The sequence below is a fragment of the Cryptomeria japonica genome, chromosome 6, assembly GCF_030272615.1.
Source record: "Cryptomeria japonica chromosome 6, Sugi_1.0, whole genome shotgun sequence".
NCBI lineage: Eukaryota > Viridiplantae > Streptophyta > Pinopsida > Cupressales > Cupressaceae > Cryptomeria > Cryptomeria japonica.
This window is the reverse complement of record NC_081410.1, coordinates 536,082,085-536,096,474: the sequence shown is the minus strand read 5'-3', so window position 1 is coordinate 536,096,474 and position 14,390 is coordinate 536,082,085. Positions and strand designations below refer to the sequence as shown.

Sequence of the window (14,390 nt, the reverse complement as noted above, 5' to 3'; positions counted from 1 at the left end):
TTATTATATTTTTTTTTTTTAAATTAAATTTTGGTTGCAATTGATAATGCACTTAATTACAAAAAAAAATAAACTTTACAAGTTTATAGAAATTGATCTTATGATCCTTTAAAAGTCAAATTTCACAAACTTAAAAATATAAATATTTAAAAATTGAAAAGACTTTACCATATCCTAAATCAAGCTTAATCAAACTTTTAATAAATATGAGGCTCATGTGCTCTTTAAAGAAACTTTTAATGTTTAATATTTAAAGATTGTAAAAGTTTAAAAAATTTATGAAGAGTTAGACTTAGTCTGAAATCACATGCAAATCTTTTTTTAACTCGAGACTCTCTACAAACAACAAAATTAAATCCTCTTTCAAACCTTTTCTTCAAAGAAAAATTAAGGCCTTTCCATGAGTTCTAATGGAAGAGAACAACATGAGCATGCCTACCTTTGCAAACACATAGACATAAATAAATAACCAATAGTGATCTATTGATAAAAAAATACACAAGAAAAGAAAATACATAGATGATTAAAAAAAATGATCCTTTCCTGATCTTGCAGTTTCTATTTGAAACAACAATCTTTGAATCAACCAAGGCTTCTTCCTTGATCCTTTAGTCTTCTAGAGCAGCTTCTTAACTGCAATCAAGGACTTGCTTGAGTTTGTCTCCACATAAAAAACCCTTTGGCCTTCTTTAGTTTTCTTGGTGTCCTCCTTTAGCAACAAATTGCTCATGATCTCTACTAGATCTCTTGTAACAACTAGAAGATTTTTCTCAAGCAGGCTTTGATATCACATAAAGGCAAAATGGTGGTGGTCTCGTAATCACAATAAAGCAATTATGCAAAATCCCAAATTGCCTTGAAGTAATGAAAGGCAACCATGCAATCTATTATATAGATAATTAGGAGAGATATGACATTATGACACACAACCATATTCACCAATCATACAACTACACTAATAAATGCATACAATAAATAAAAGAAAGGAAACTATAAAATTAATAAGCCCAATGGGCATTACAATATTTGTCAAATATGACTACAATGTATTTATTACTATCAAAATATTTTGGGTTGTGTATTGTTCAACAACACATTAGTGAGGAGATCAAACCACTTTACATGGCTTGGAAATCTATAAATTAAATACCATATGTTTAAGTTCAAAATTATGAAAACTTAATATGATATGTTTTTGAATATGGGAAAACAAGTTTTGATGGGCCCCTGAAACCCAATACAGTCAGAAGATCAAAAGATAAACATTACATCACAGCTAAACAAAAAGAAAACAAACAAAGGAAAGGCAGCTGGTGAACAAAATGCTAGCAAACAAGAGAACACAGAGGAAAGACCAAAAAAGACCGACAGAGGTCCAGGATTAGGTTAATTTCTAAAGTATTTTTGCCACTTCTAGCTCCATCTTTTCCATATTGTCTGTTTCCCACTTAATATCCTTGATTTCTTTACTGTGGCTTTGCATCCTTTTAGTGCTTGCTCGCGTTCTTCTCCAAGCCCTGTGTCCTTATCATCTGGGGTGTCATCCTTAACATCAATAATGCTCATCATGACCTTATCCCATTGGTCATTCTCCAGCTTGCAGATAAGAGCTTTCATGTTGGCCGAGGCAGCCTTCAGAATCTTGTGGCTTTTCTCACCTATTTTTTTGAGCATGTGCTCAACTCCATCAAGTCTATTCTCATTGGCACCTGCTTTGTTTTTCAAGCTAAGAAAGCTATTGCGGTTAGCGTTGATAATCTCCTTAGCATTACCAATTGCTTTGGTGAGTTCACTAAGACAGTCAGGGAGGGAATTGAACTTTCTCGAGCCTAAAGCTTGTAAAGTCTCAATTTTCCCTGCTTCCTGGGCTTGCTTGGTTTTAATGCCTTCAATTTATTTATGCATCCAGTTGAGCACCTATTTGAAGCTTTCCATACTGTTATTGATGCAGAGATTAATATCCAAGTTATGCTCTTCCTGGTTCTAATCACCAGTAGTATTAAGATTAACTTCTAGGCCAACCTCCCTATCCTCAGAGCTTTGAGCTTTTTTCATTGCCTTATCCTCCCCCATCAAGCCCTTCTCCTTTAAATCAGTCCTGAGAGGCGACCAGTCCTTGGTTCCCACCTCCTTACTTTTAGAATTCTTCTTTTTCTGCTTCGGGCTCACAAGGGTTTGGACCTCCTCACTTCTAGTGTCCATGTCATTGTCAGTCCCATACTCCTCCTCATACCAACTATCGTCCTCCCCTCTCTACTTCTTTTTGGCAAACCCTTTGTTTTGTGTCCCCTGCTCTATTTTTTTATTTCTTCTGCTTGACCTAGCAATTTTGGGGTCATCCTCTATCTCCGCTTTTGTATCATAGCCTTCACCTTCCTCCTCATCAGAGTCATCGAAATCCTCATCTGATTCAGAAATCTCAGCTCTATTCAACTAGACAGTCATGTTCTTGATGTGATTATATAGAATCACCATCAAACCTTCATGCATTGCAAAGTTGGTATTGGGGTTGGAAATTGCATCCTTGATGCCCGCATTAAGGGCACAAAAAAGATAATAGGGAAAAGAAATTTTATCTTTATACCTAAAATGATTAAGTAAAACAAAGTGGTAGTTGTAAACCCTAGTGTATCTACCATCAAGCATGATAAACTCCATAATAGCAAGCAAAACCCTTCACCAAATTAACTTAATTACCTTTGGTGAAAAGTAGGTATGGCTGTCCTTCACCAATCTAGCCCTTTCCTCCTCATTCTTCAGAACTTTCTTCATGGCAGCATCTGAAATCTTTCTATCCCTATAAAACTTGATGCCCTCCATCGAAAGACCCATTGCCTCTGCAATCATAGTTTCGGTCACCTTGACCTTCCTATTTCCAATGGTTAACATCGCTTCATTCCAACCCTTCTTGAAGATTCTCATGATTTTAGGTCGTTTCTCCTACATATTTTCCATGAAATCCGTCGTCTTGGAGGCTTGAAGGATTGCCTAGACCTACGAACGAATCTTCCATTTCTCAATAGTGGTAGCCCCCGTTCTCTTTCGTTTACCACCCATGATCCTATTGATATCAATAATCTGTAGCTCCCACCTAATTCCTTTCTTCACAACAGACTCTCTGTGATGACCAGTTTGAATTCTATAGGATTTTCTGATGCTATTAGTGAAGAGGGATAAAAATACCCATAAATCATGCGAAGTTAACCTACAATTATTGTTGTACCTCCTTCTTGGGATCCTACAGAACCAACGCCTCCTACCACGACATATCCTTACACTTCAAGAAATGATATCAAATATGTCCCTGGTTACCATGCAATCTTTGATAGATTAAGATATCACATGCCACACATGGTAGCTCCCCTTCGCCATTCCAGGTAATAATTATCTCACTATGTACCACCACATTGGCAGCCCAATCAGCACTCCAATTAGCCTCTCTGTAGACATGTGTGATGTGGCATTTTTTAAACCCCTGAAGCAGCTCTCTGGCTAACTGAATGATGTTCTTGATAGTCCACGAAGGTTGATGATTACGAAGAAGGCAATTAATAATGTTTTTAGAGTCACCTTCCAACCAAAGCATTTTGACCCCTAAATTAGAGGCAAGTTTAATAGATTGAAGTAGACCCATAGCTTCCACCATAGGAATGGTTTGAATTCCTAAGGGATAGGTCACCGCTCCAATGCAAAAGCTAGCCCCATTTTGGATGACACCACTACAACCAGTCAGACCTGGATTTCTTTTTGTCGCCCCATCAAAGTTGGCCTTGAACCACTCATTGGGGGGAAATGACTAGCAACACAAACTTCTATTGATTTGGTTGATGTTACAACCCAAAGAGGCTGGGATATTCCATCTTTTGAGAACATCAAAGTCCTCCTTACTGCTACAATAATGCACTCCCCTAGCCATCACATTCTCAACACAATTATTTTTTATCTTGACCTAAACCACTTCAAAGGTGTTAATATCATCCTAGAATATTCTATTATTTCTCTCTTTCCATATCCCCTAGAGGATATGGGCAAAAGAGAACTTCCAAAGATTTCTTATATGGTGATGTTATTGGTGGAATAATGCTAGCTTCTGAAATAATCTTGCATCTCCTCCTGGAAAAACCAATTCAGCCCCCACATTTGAAAAAACATTCCCCAAATAGGAAGTGTATAAAGACAGTGTAAAAAAATGTGGTTCACAGATTCCTCATTATTAAGACAAAGGTAGAAAAAGTTAGGGAAACAAAAGCCTCTCTTTCTTAAATTGTCAGTAGCAAGAATCTTGTTTTGCAAGAGGATCCACAAAAAGATATTGATTTTGGGAGTCAACCCTGGATACCAATCCTTGGCCCAGCACGGAATAGGGTCTTGGGACTGAGCCAGTAAAAGGATAGTAAAAGAGACCGAATAAGTTCCTGACAAAGTCCCACACCACACCATATGGTCTTCCCTTCTAGAATTTAAGACCACATGGTTGATCATTATTCTTACCTTCTTGAGTTTGGGATCAATAGGTCTGAGGTCCACCCACTTTTGATCTTTCCAATAATTAACCACTTTTGTACCTATCTTCTCCTTGCAATTCTGGATGAGTGTATGAGAAGCCAGCTTATTAAGAGGGGTCCCTCCAATTCAAGCATCGTCCCAAAAGTCTACTTTCTTGCCATTACCAATGGCCCAGACATTGCCGAGACTAGCAATATTTTTAGCCTAGATAACACTATTCCAAATGAAAGAACCGCTTGGTATCTTATCGAAGACCAAGAAATCCTCTATGATGGGAGCTTTCCTTAAGTCCTTAGTCTTCCAGATATCATTCCATTCTCCTTTTCCTTGATAATATTTGCAAATTTGTTTGGCCAGGAGAGTTATGTTCAAAGTTTTGATATTCCTAAGACTCAACCCCCCCTTCTTTTTGGGTTTACAAACATTTTCCCAGGCTATGAGAGCCATTTTCTTCTTCTCCTCCACCCCTGACCACAAGAAGGCTTTCTGGATTTTCTCAATGGTATTAGCAAATTTGCCAGGGATTTTAAAAAGGCTTAGAGCATACATTGGAAGACTCTGGAGGGAAAATTTTAAGAGTTGGACTTTTCCAACTTGACTAAGAAGGGTCCCTTTCTAGCTAGCCAGTTTTATGTTGAATCTATCAACAAGACTATTCCAGAACAACTCCAAGGGTTTCAATCCCAATGGGAGGCCAAGGTAGATAGGAGGAGGCTTACCAATTTGGCAACCAAGGATCCAAGCCATTTTGATTTGTCTATCTTCCGGGGTATTGAAGAAGAAAACAGAGCTTTTCTCCCAATTGATGGTTTGACCCGTTGGCTTACTATAAGTGTTGAGAAAGTTCTTCAAATTGGAAGTTTCTTTGATAGTGGATGATCCCATTAAAATGGTATCATCAACAAATTGTTGATGAGTGCAAGCTCTAAAACTAGAAGAGGGTGAAATACCACAAAGGAGCCCCGTAGAAACAAAGTTGTTGATAAATCTACCTAGACATTCAGCCAAGATGATGAAGAGTATGGGGGATATAGGATCCCCCTGCCTGATACCCCTCGAATTTTGAATAAAGTGGAAGGCACCCCATTGACAATGACAAAAAAAGAAGGGGTCGAGATGAGTTGGTCAATCAGCTTAATGAATCTCACTCCAAATCCAAAAGCACCCAACACCTTACCCAAGAAACTCCAGTCCTCGCGGTCATACGCTTTAGACAAATCCAGCTTCATCAGAAATCCTTGTTTTTTTGTATCCATCAGCAAATGAATGTTTTCATGGATAGCAACGATGGAGTCAAGGGTTTGTATGCCATGAGCAAAACCACTCTGTTGCAACGAAATTATCAGAGGAAGAATCCTTAACAACCTGCTAGTAACCACCTTAGAGATTATTTTATAAAAAGAGTTGCATAAGCTTATCGGTCAAAACTTATCCATAAAATCTGCTCCCAGGAATTTGGGTATCAGAACCAGGAAGGTAGCATTAAGTTCCTTTGAGATTCTTCTATCCCCAAAGAACTCCTCCACACCTTTAACAACATTAGCTTTGAGGATGTCCCAGAAGGTTTGAAAGAAGAATAAAGGAAAACCATTCGGGCTCGGGGCATTGTCCATCAAAAGAAAAGACAACTTTTTTGACTTCCTCCTCAGAAGGGATGACCACCAAGGCCTTGTTCTAATCCTCGCTAATAGTAGGAGGGATATTGTCAAGGATGGCATTCTGAGATTGACCGTCTAGACCAGATTCCACCAAAAGAAGAGAAGTAAAGAAGTTCCTGGCTTCCTTCCCAATCTCATCATCCTTCCTCATCTCAGTTCCCCCAATTTTCAGCTTCGAGAGTCTATTACCAGTCTAGTTTTTCATCGTGGTCATATGGAAGAATCTAGTATTTTTGTCCCCTTCCTTAAGCCATTAGGATCTAGACCTTTGTTTCTTGAATTCTTCCTCTCTTTTGATAATCTTGTGGTACTTCACCAACACTTCATTTTCCTCACTAATTGAAACTTCGTTGTATCTGCTAGTTTGGATTTTATCCTGCATTTCCTTGAGTTCTGGCTGATTTTTAGTTTTGGCAGCAAACAGATCTCCAAAAACCTCCTTATTCCATTTTTTAATATTGTCCTTCACATTTCTTAATTTTTTGGCAATTCTATAGATAGAAGTATCTTTGACATCAATAGACCACCACATCTCAATGACCTATGCCAAGTTAGGATGATCTAGCCACATCCTTTCAAATCTGAACGGGAATTTTCTTTTAACAATGGTGTTATCAACAGTAAAAATCACAGGGATATGATCAAAACCTATTATAGAGATAGATGAGAGGGAGCATTGATAATGGTTAAACCACTCATTAGAAATAAGGGCCTTGTCAAGTTTGACTTGAATGAGATCATCTCCCATCCTTCTATTTGACTAGGTAAACTTGGCTCCCTGGAGCTGAATATCATGCAGGCCTTGATTATTGATAAAGTTCAGAAGGTCCATTTTGTTATCCAGTTGAGAGGGGACACCTCCAAACATCTCATTATCTTGGAGGGTGGTGTTGAAATCCCCCATAACAATCCACATATCATCCTTGTAGAGGACCCTAATAGCCTCCAGCTTTTTCAAAAATTTGCTTCTACTAAATCTATTATTAGGGGAATAAATATTGGTAAGCATTAGAGAGGTACCATCCCCAACATGATGAAACCTGATAAAAGCCAGATTGCTATCCTGTATGACCAACTCCCCAAAAACCCGCTTAAGGTTCCAAAAAATAGCTATGCCCCTAGAAGCACCATCAGAGCTTCCACCACAAACTTCCCCATTCTTAAAAATCTTAATCTTTTCAACTTTCTCTTTAATCATTTTAGTTTCTTGGATAATAACAATGTTCGGTTTATGTTCTGTAACTAAAAATGTAAGAACATCCTGTTTATGTGGGTTATTCAATCCACGTATATTCTATGAAATTATTTTCATTTTCTAACTAGGGAACATACCTCATGGATGGTCATTTGAGTACCATATGCTATGTTCTTGTTGGCCTCTGGATCTCTGATCTGGCTTGCTTTTTTCTTTCCAGGAGGTGATGGGTTGAAACCCGTGTCAACTTTGCTCCGGTTTCTAGTTTTGACTGAATTATCCTGAGGTGTAGATTTAGGCCCTTTTTTTCCCCCTCTCTTTCACTCTACAACTTCATTTGTATTGCAATCTTCCTCTTGAGTGGTTGTCTTCTAGTCAGCATCGTCGACCTCTGCCCACTTAGCATTAAGCAATGAGGTTGTAGGTGATTGTTGGATGGTGTCTTGGACCATCTCTAGTGATTGTTTTGATCCTGACAACGAGATCCCTCCAAGGATCAAGCACTTCTAGGCTTCTTCAAAGTCACTACTGAGGCCTGCTCTGCTGGTGTTTTCTGTAATGTGGTTTGAATCTGCTTCCTCATTGTTCTGTAACACCACCTGTATCTCTCCTTCTTCCAGTTTATTCCTTTTACAATACAATAAAATTAGAACTTTTTCCAATTAGGAAACTCCTTTTTCTTTTAGTAACCACTTATGAGAATTATATCTAAGAATGAATAAGCCAATAGGGAAAATGTCTCCCCACCCAAGAAATATGACATTATTTGGTATAAAACCATAGCCATTCCTTGAGCCAAGAGACCCATCAAGAACCCCTAAAAAATAAGGATACAAGATTAAGGGAGTCGATAACAAAAAAAAAACATACACATACTCCATGACAAAAGGAGAGTAGCTTCAATCCAAACCCATAACCCAAGAAGAATTCATCTATTTATTTTTATGATAAACAAGTGTGGATCTAACCAATTGTATGTATGTATGTATGTATGTATGTATGTATGTATGTATATGTATACACACACACACACCTAAAAATTAAATAAAACTTAAGCAAAAAAAATTCTCCCTTAACTAATAAAAAATGACCTCCTCAACCTCCTAAATGTCATGCTAGCATTTATTTTAGTGACTTGATCAGATCTAAAATTCACTTTCCCTTCCTTGTGGTCTATTGTGAACTATTGAGAGGCCAAGTTTAAATGAGCTCAACCTCTGTACATTCAACCTTTTATAATCTCAGATAAAATGTGAGCATGTAATACCATGCTTGTGTTATATCCTAGATGATCCAAAAAGTGGTGGTGCCCACATTTTGGTTCCCCATCTTTATGCACAAGCACACACACACACAGACACGCGCACACACACACACACATCAAATTGAGAATAACAATTACATTGTATTGGGTAGATAAACAATCACAAGCATAAATAGTATAAGGTAAAATAACGTAGACATGTATTGAGGCATAAACTGTATAACTTAGAACCCCATTGACATGCATTCAGAAGCATTAAAACATTAGATGAACTTACGACACTTATAGGACACTTAGAGAACTTAAATGACACTTACAACAAATAGGGTAGAACATTAAACAAAACTTACAACACTTAAAGATAACTTACAACACTTAAAGGACAATGACAACAAACGGGGAACAACATTAAACGACACTAGAAAGACTTAAACGCCATTTACATGACTTTAATGACATTTACAACTTTAAACAAGTAGTCATGGGAAGGTTCTTGTGTCTAAGTATGGGATAGTGGATAGCAATAGTAATTTAAAACCTGATTAATAGTATAACTTAGAGCCCCACAAAATAGTAAAGATAGTTGCAGTCATAAACAAAGGATGAAAAATAATTTTTTAAATATGCAGCTAGTTTGCCTACATGACAGAATAGTTGGATGTCAATGTGGACACATGACACTTGCAACACTTAAGTGATACTTACAATATTAAATAGGTAGCCATGGGAAGGACCTTTTTGGCAAGTATAGAACAATGGATGGCAACATTAACTTATAACCCATTGACAATATAACTTAGAACCCCATAGTTATAACTAAAACAACATAGATATATATCAGAAATTTCATTATGCATAAACCATATATAATAAACTTGGTAGAACGTTACATTGTGTTTACAACAATTACTTTGCACTTACAATGCTGAACAACACTTAGCAACTGAGGAACAACAATGAGCACATACAAATAGTTCAAGCATAAACAATATAACTAAACATATCTTCAAACAAACTGGAAATAGAATATGGAGAATACCTAGAACAATATGGTTGTTGCTTCTCCTAATTATCAGCTCCTCCTTGACATCTCAGATTGCTACCACCATTCAAATATTGAAAGGTGGATGACATTGGGTTGAGCACAACAAATTGATAAAAAATAATGATTTGTGGAGTTTGAACAGGTGTCATGGCTATTAGATTGATTGCATTAATTATATGTGAATTTTGCTATTTTAATTTAAAGAAATAAATGTCTATCTAATTGTTTAGATTGTGTTTTTTCATATGATTTATGCAATTTCAAATTAGCCATAACTGATAGACTTGACTAGTTTGGTCGATTGCTTGTAATATAATATGATTTTTTACATTGTGTCTAATTGTTTTCAAGGCTTTAATGGTGGCCTTACAGCTTCTTGTTGTTGAACACAAGGGGAGGTGACCAGTAGGTGGGTGCTTGACTATGGTCAATAATGAAATATTGGGTCAACCTCGTCGTACAATTCTCCCCCACCTGCTGTCCAACCATTGCTCTTGTGGGGCTCAAGCCAAACAGGGGAATGTTTTAGCTAACCCACTATATGAGTGCACTACTTTTCTCTCCACTTCCGAGTGATACCGATAAAAATAAAAGCAAACTAAATATTAAATATAATTTTGTAAGCCTCACGCATGTTTCATCTGTAATAAAGATGAAGTATTCCTACGCGGAGCTTAAAATACCTAATAACGTACGAAGTCAAAAAGAGTGGGCGCTGCAAATGTTTGAAAGCGAAGCTTTATTAAACTCATTCTGCCACTCACAGAAAAAAGGCAAAACAGTCGGCACTTAAACAAGAAAGCATGCATACACAAGGTTATAAAAGCCCACAACCTCTATGTTCAATGTGAAGGCCGTATTATCTTTATATCTTACTTGAACATTTTTGAGAGAAGATCCATGAAGCGCGGCAGAAAATTCTACTCCCGTTCCTTGCCCACCTCAATAATCAGAACAGGGTTGCTATGCCTATTCACAGTTCTTTTCTTATTAGCCTTACTCAAAGTTCCAGAATTTAGACAAATAGTCAGAAGGCCCTCTAGTTTGAAGAAAGTATTGGAGTATAATTCTAATGCAAATGGTCTCAATTCATCGTTGCCACCATTTCTTCTGAGAACAGATGAGAATACTTATGTGGGTTCTCAAGGTAGCCAGATCTTCATCAATTGTAGCTGCCCACAAGTAGTTCAGAACTGTACAAAGGATATTAAAGAGAATTTCAGTGCAGCCATTGAAGTTGATAAGGGCAATGTCTCAAAGACTGGCTATGACTTCAGTATACTGATTGGAGTTCTAACAAGGGCAGATCTGTATGAAAGAAGACATTTTCTTCGTATGGTTTATGGAATCCAATCCACAGTCCATGCAAAAGTAGACGTCAGATTTGTGTTCTGCAATCTGACAAAGGATGATCAAAGAATCCTTGTGCCTCTGGAGATAATGGCGTATAATGATATCATAATATTAAACTGTGAGGAGAACATGAACGAAGGTAAGACTTATGCTTATTTTTCTAGTCTGCCAAAAATGGGATTGCGGTATGATTATGTTATGAAGGTTGATGATGATATTTATTTTAGGATGGATAAGTTGGCTGAGTCACTGAAGCCTTTACCAAGGAATGACACTTACTATGGTTTTGTTATACCCTGTGACAAAATGGATCCTTATGACAAGTATATGTCTGGTATGGGATATGCCCTCTCATGGGATTTGGTGAAATGGATTGAGGAGTCTCCTATTGCTAAGAATAATACAATGGGGCCAGAGGATCTGATGGTAGGAAAATGGTTACATGAAGGAAAGAAGGCTAAGAACAGATTTAACAATAAGCCTGCCATGTATGACTTTCCTCTTTCTAACGGCAAGTGTTCTCATGAATTTGTTCCTGATACCATTGCTGTACACAAGCTTAAGAACAGAGAAAGGTGGTTTTCTGTTCTCACCTATTTCAATTTTACATCTGCCCTCAAGGAATCGAAGTTGTATCATCTATACTAGGTTGAGGATGATGTGATTGTGGGGATTTTCTCTTTCATTTACCAAAATTTTACTTGAAGCCAAAGGCACTTCATGTATTTGTACAGATTATGTAGTTCGAAATCTGATTATTATTCATTTTTCTAATAAAATGATCACATTAGTCTTTCAATATATGGTTCAACAACACCTTACTGAGGAGCTCAAGACACTTTACATGGGTTCGAAAAGTTAAATGCAATATTTATTTTTCTATTTATATATGATTTCTAGTGTTTCCTTTGTAGTAATTTTTTTATATATTAAATTAAGGATTTAAGTAACATATATATTCAATATAAATTTAATAATTATATTTTATAATGTTAATTATTTTTAATTTATATTTTTATATAGATTTAATTTATTTGTTTGTAACAAAAAATGAAAAATAAAAATATAAAAGGATTTAACAAAAGATCAAGTCAAAAATATTTATTAAATTATTAAAAATATAAAAAAATTCAACAAATAAGATGATAAAAAAATTCAAATAAATAAACAACATATCGTTATTTTGATAATCTTTATAAATTTGGCTGTGTAAATTTTTTTAATTTCACTCTTTTTGAATCATACTGTATGATCAATCATCAAATTGAAATAGCTAGACAAGAAAAAATGTATAGTTCTCTAGATCTGTTAATCACTATTCTCTTTTCTAACTATTTCTTTGTGATCATCAATAAGATTCAAAACATTGATAATAAAAAATTCTGCAAAATCAAATTAAAAAAGACTACCAAACCCACATTAATTAAACAAAGATATTACATTTATCGATAATCCTCTAAATCTAACACCTGCTCCATCTGTATTGGAAGACAGTAAAGTTGAGCGTGCAGCTGAAAGTACCCCACAACCCAGAAAGTCAAAAAAGAAGGCACTGCAAAGGACTGAAAGAGAAGTATAGTTAATCTCAGTGCGTTACCCACTGACAAGCAAAACAGCCGTCACTAAACAACACTCCAACCCACGGAGTCAATGCACTGCCTGTTAGATTTAGAGAATCTTACTTTGTGTACGCTCAATGTAAGGGACTTATATTTATATTGATTCTTCCCTACTTTAATAATGAGAGCAGGACTGTATGTCTATCCACAGTGCTCGTCTTCTTAATAGCTTTTCTCTATGTATCAGAATTCAGGTAAATTGTTAAAGGCCCATCTTTTAAACAAAGAGTATCAGTATAATTCTAATGCAAGTAGTCTTAGCTTATCCTCTCCACTATTTCTTCTGCACACTCATAAGAATACTTATGTGATTTCTCATGGCAACCATATCTTCATTAACTGTAACTGCCCACATCAAGTCGAGATCTCCAGAAATGGTATAAAAAGGAATATCATTGTAGCCATTGAACTTGATCAGAGCAATGAATCACATTCTGGCTATTTGTTCAGTATTCTGATTAGTGTCCTAACAAAGAGAGCTCTTTATGAAAGAGACATTTTCTTAGTACATTCTACATAAGCCAATCCAAAGTCCATGCAACACTGAACGTGAGATTTGTGTTTTGTTATCTGACAAAGGATGATCAAAGAATGATCAAAGAATCCTTGTGCGTTTGGATATCATATAATATCCCTCCAAGAAATTCTAAAGGATTCAACTAAAACTCTCGAAAAAAGTGCAAATAATTTTCAACGAAGATTACTCGATTAAACCAACGAAAATATATTTTTATTAATCCAATTAACAATGAGAATGATTAAACCTACTCATGATAAAATGATTACCACAAGGACATAGAAATTAAATTCCATAAGAGATTTAACTAGCATGATTGAATATATACATCTGACATTAGCTACATTACATCATTAAGCTACATCCATCATAATCCATATTACTACATCTAATTGATAACTTCATACATGCAATAAGATTAATATCATCTAAACTACATTATACATTTTAACCATAATGCCATTCACTACATCCAAAATAAAAAGGAATCAAATGAACACATACACCATACAACACCAAAATTAATATCGGAGTTCACCCCTAATGGGCTACATCTTCGGGTCTACTTCAAAATGCAAGACCATTCTATAAATAAAAGGTGAAAAATACATAAGGTTCACATCAATTACATCTTTTCATCAAGGCGTACATAAACAAATGATACTTATGACCACATAGGGTCCAAGAGATACATGAATGATTCGAGAAGAAGAAAGAGGATCCATCTGAAAACATGGTATGGAGTAAATACAAGAGAACAACTGGAGCACCAGCGAAACTAAATCTTCGCAAACCATCATAAGCGTCACATGATCTACGTGAATATCAAGTACTCAAAAAAAACATAAATAACCATATATGACTCCCACAATAGTGCTCCAAGCAAAAGCAACACAAAGTGCACACTAGTGAACATAAGGGAAGAGTGGCATCATATAGTTTGGTATGGTTACCCTGGCAGGCCTCCATAGGTCCTAGTCCCTATCCACTAGGTTACTCTCAAACCTCCGGCCCCATCCAAGTCTCATGTGGACCCAACACATCTTTTCGTGAAGACAAGGTTGTTGGTTTGTCATTCCAGGCCTTCTCAATGCATTCTGAGTCTATACTAGCACTCAACCATGAGTGAGGCACAATTATCTTATTTAGTGTTTCCATCTACCAAACCCCCTAATAAATTATTAAGTTATCACTTTCTTAGACAAACTTTTGATGGGTTATCTTGCTTACCAC

At 36.3% G+C, this 14,390-nt stretch overlaps 1 protein-coding gene across 1 annotated transcript; it reads left to right on the top strand.

The window, feature by feature from the left end:
• The first annotated feature begins 10,568 nt into the window (after positions 1-10,568).
• LOC131069455 (uncharacterized) lies at positions 10,569-11,669 on the top strand. The gene has a single exon (XM_058004881.2). It carries the CDS (start codon positions 10,569-10,571, stop codon positions 11,667-11,669), a length of 1,101 nt encoding a protein of 366 aa, XP_057860864.2.
• Positions 11,670-14,390: the final 2,721 nt, after the last annotated feature.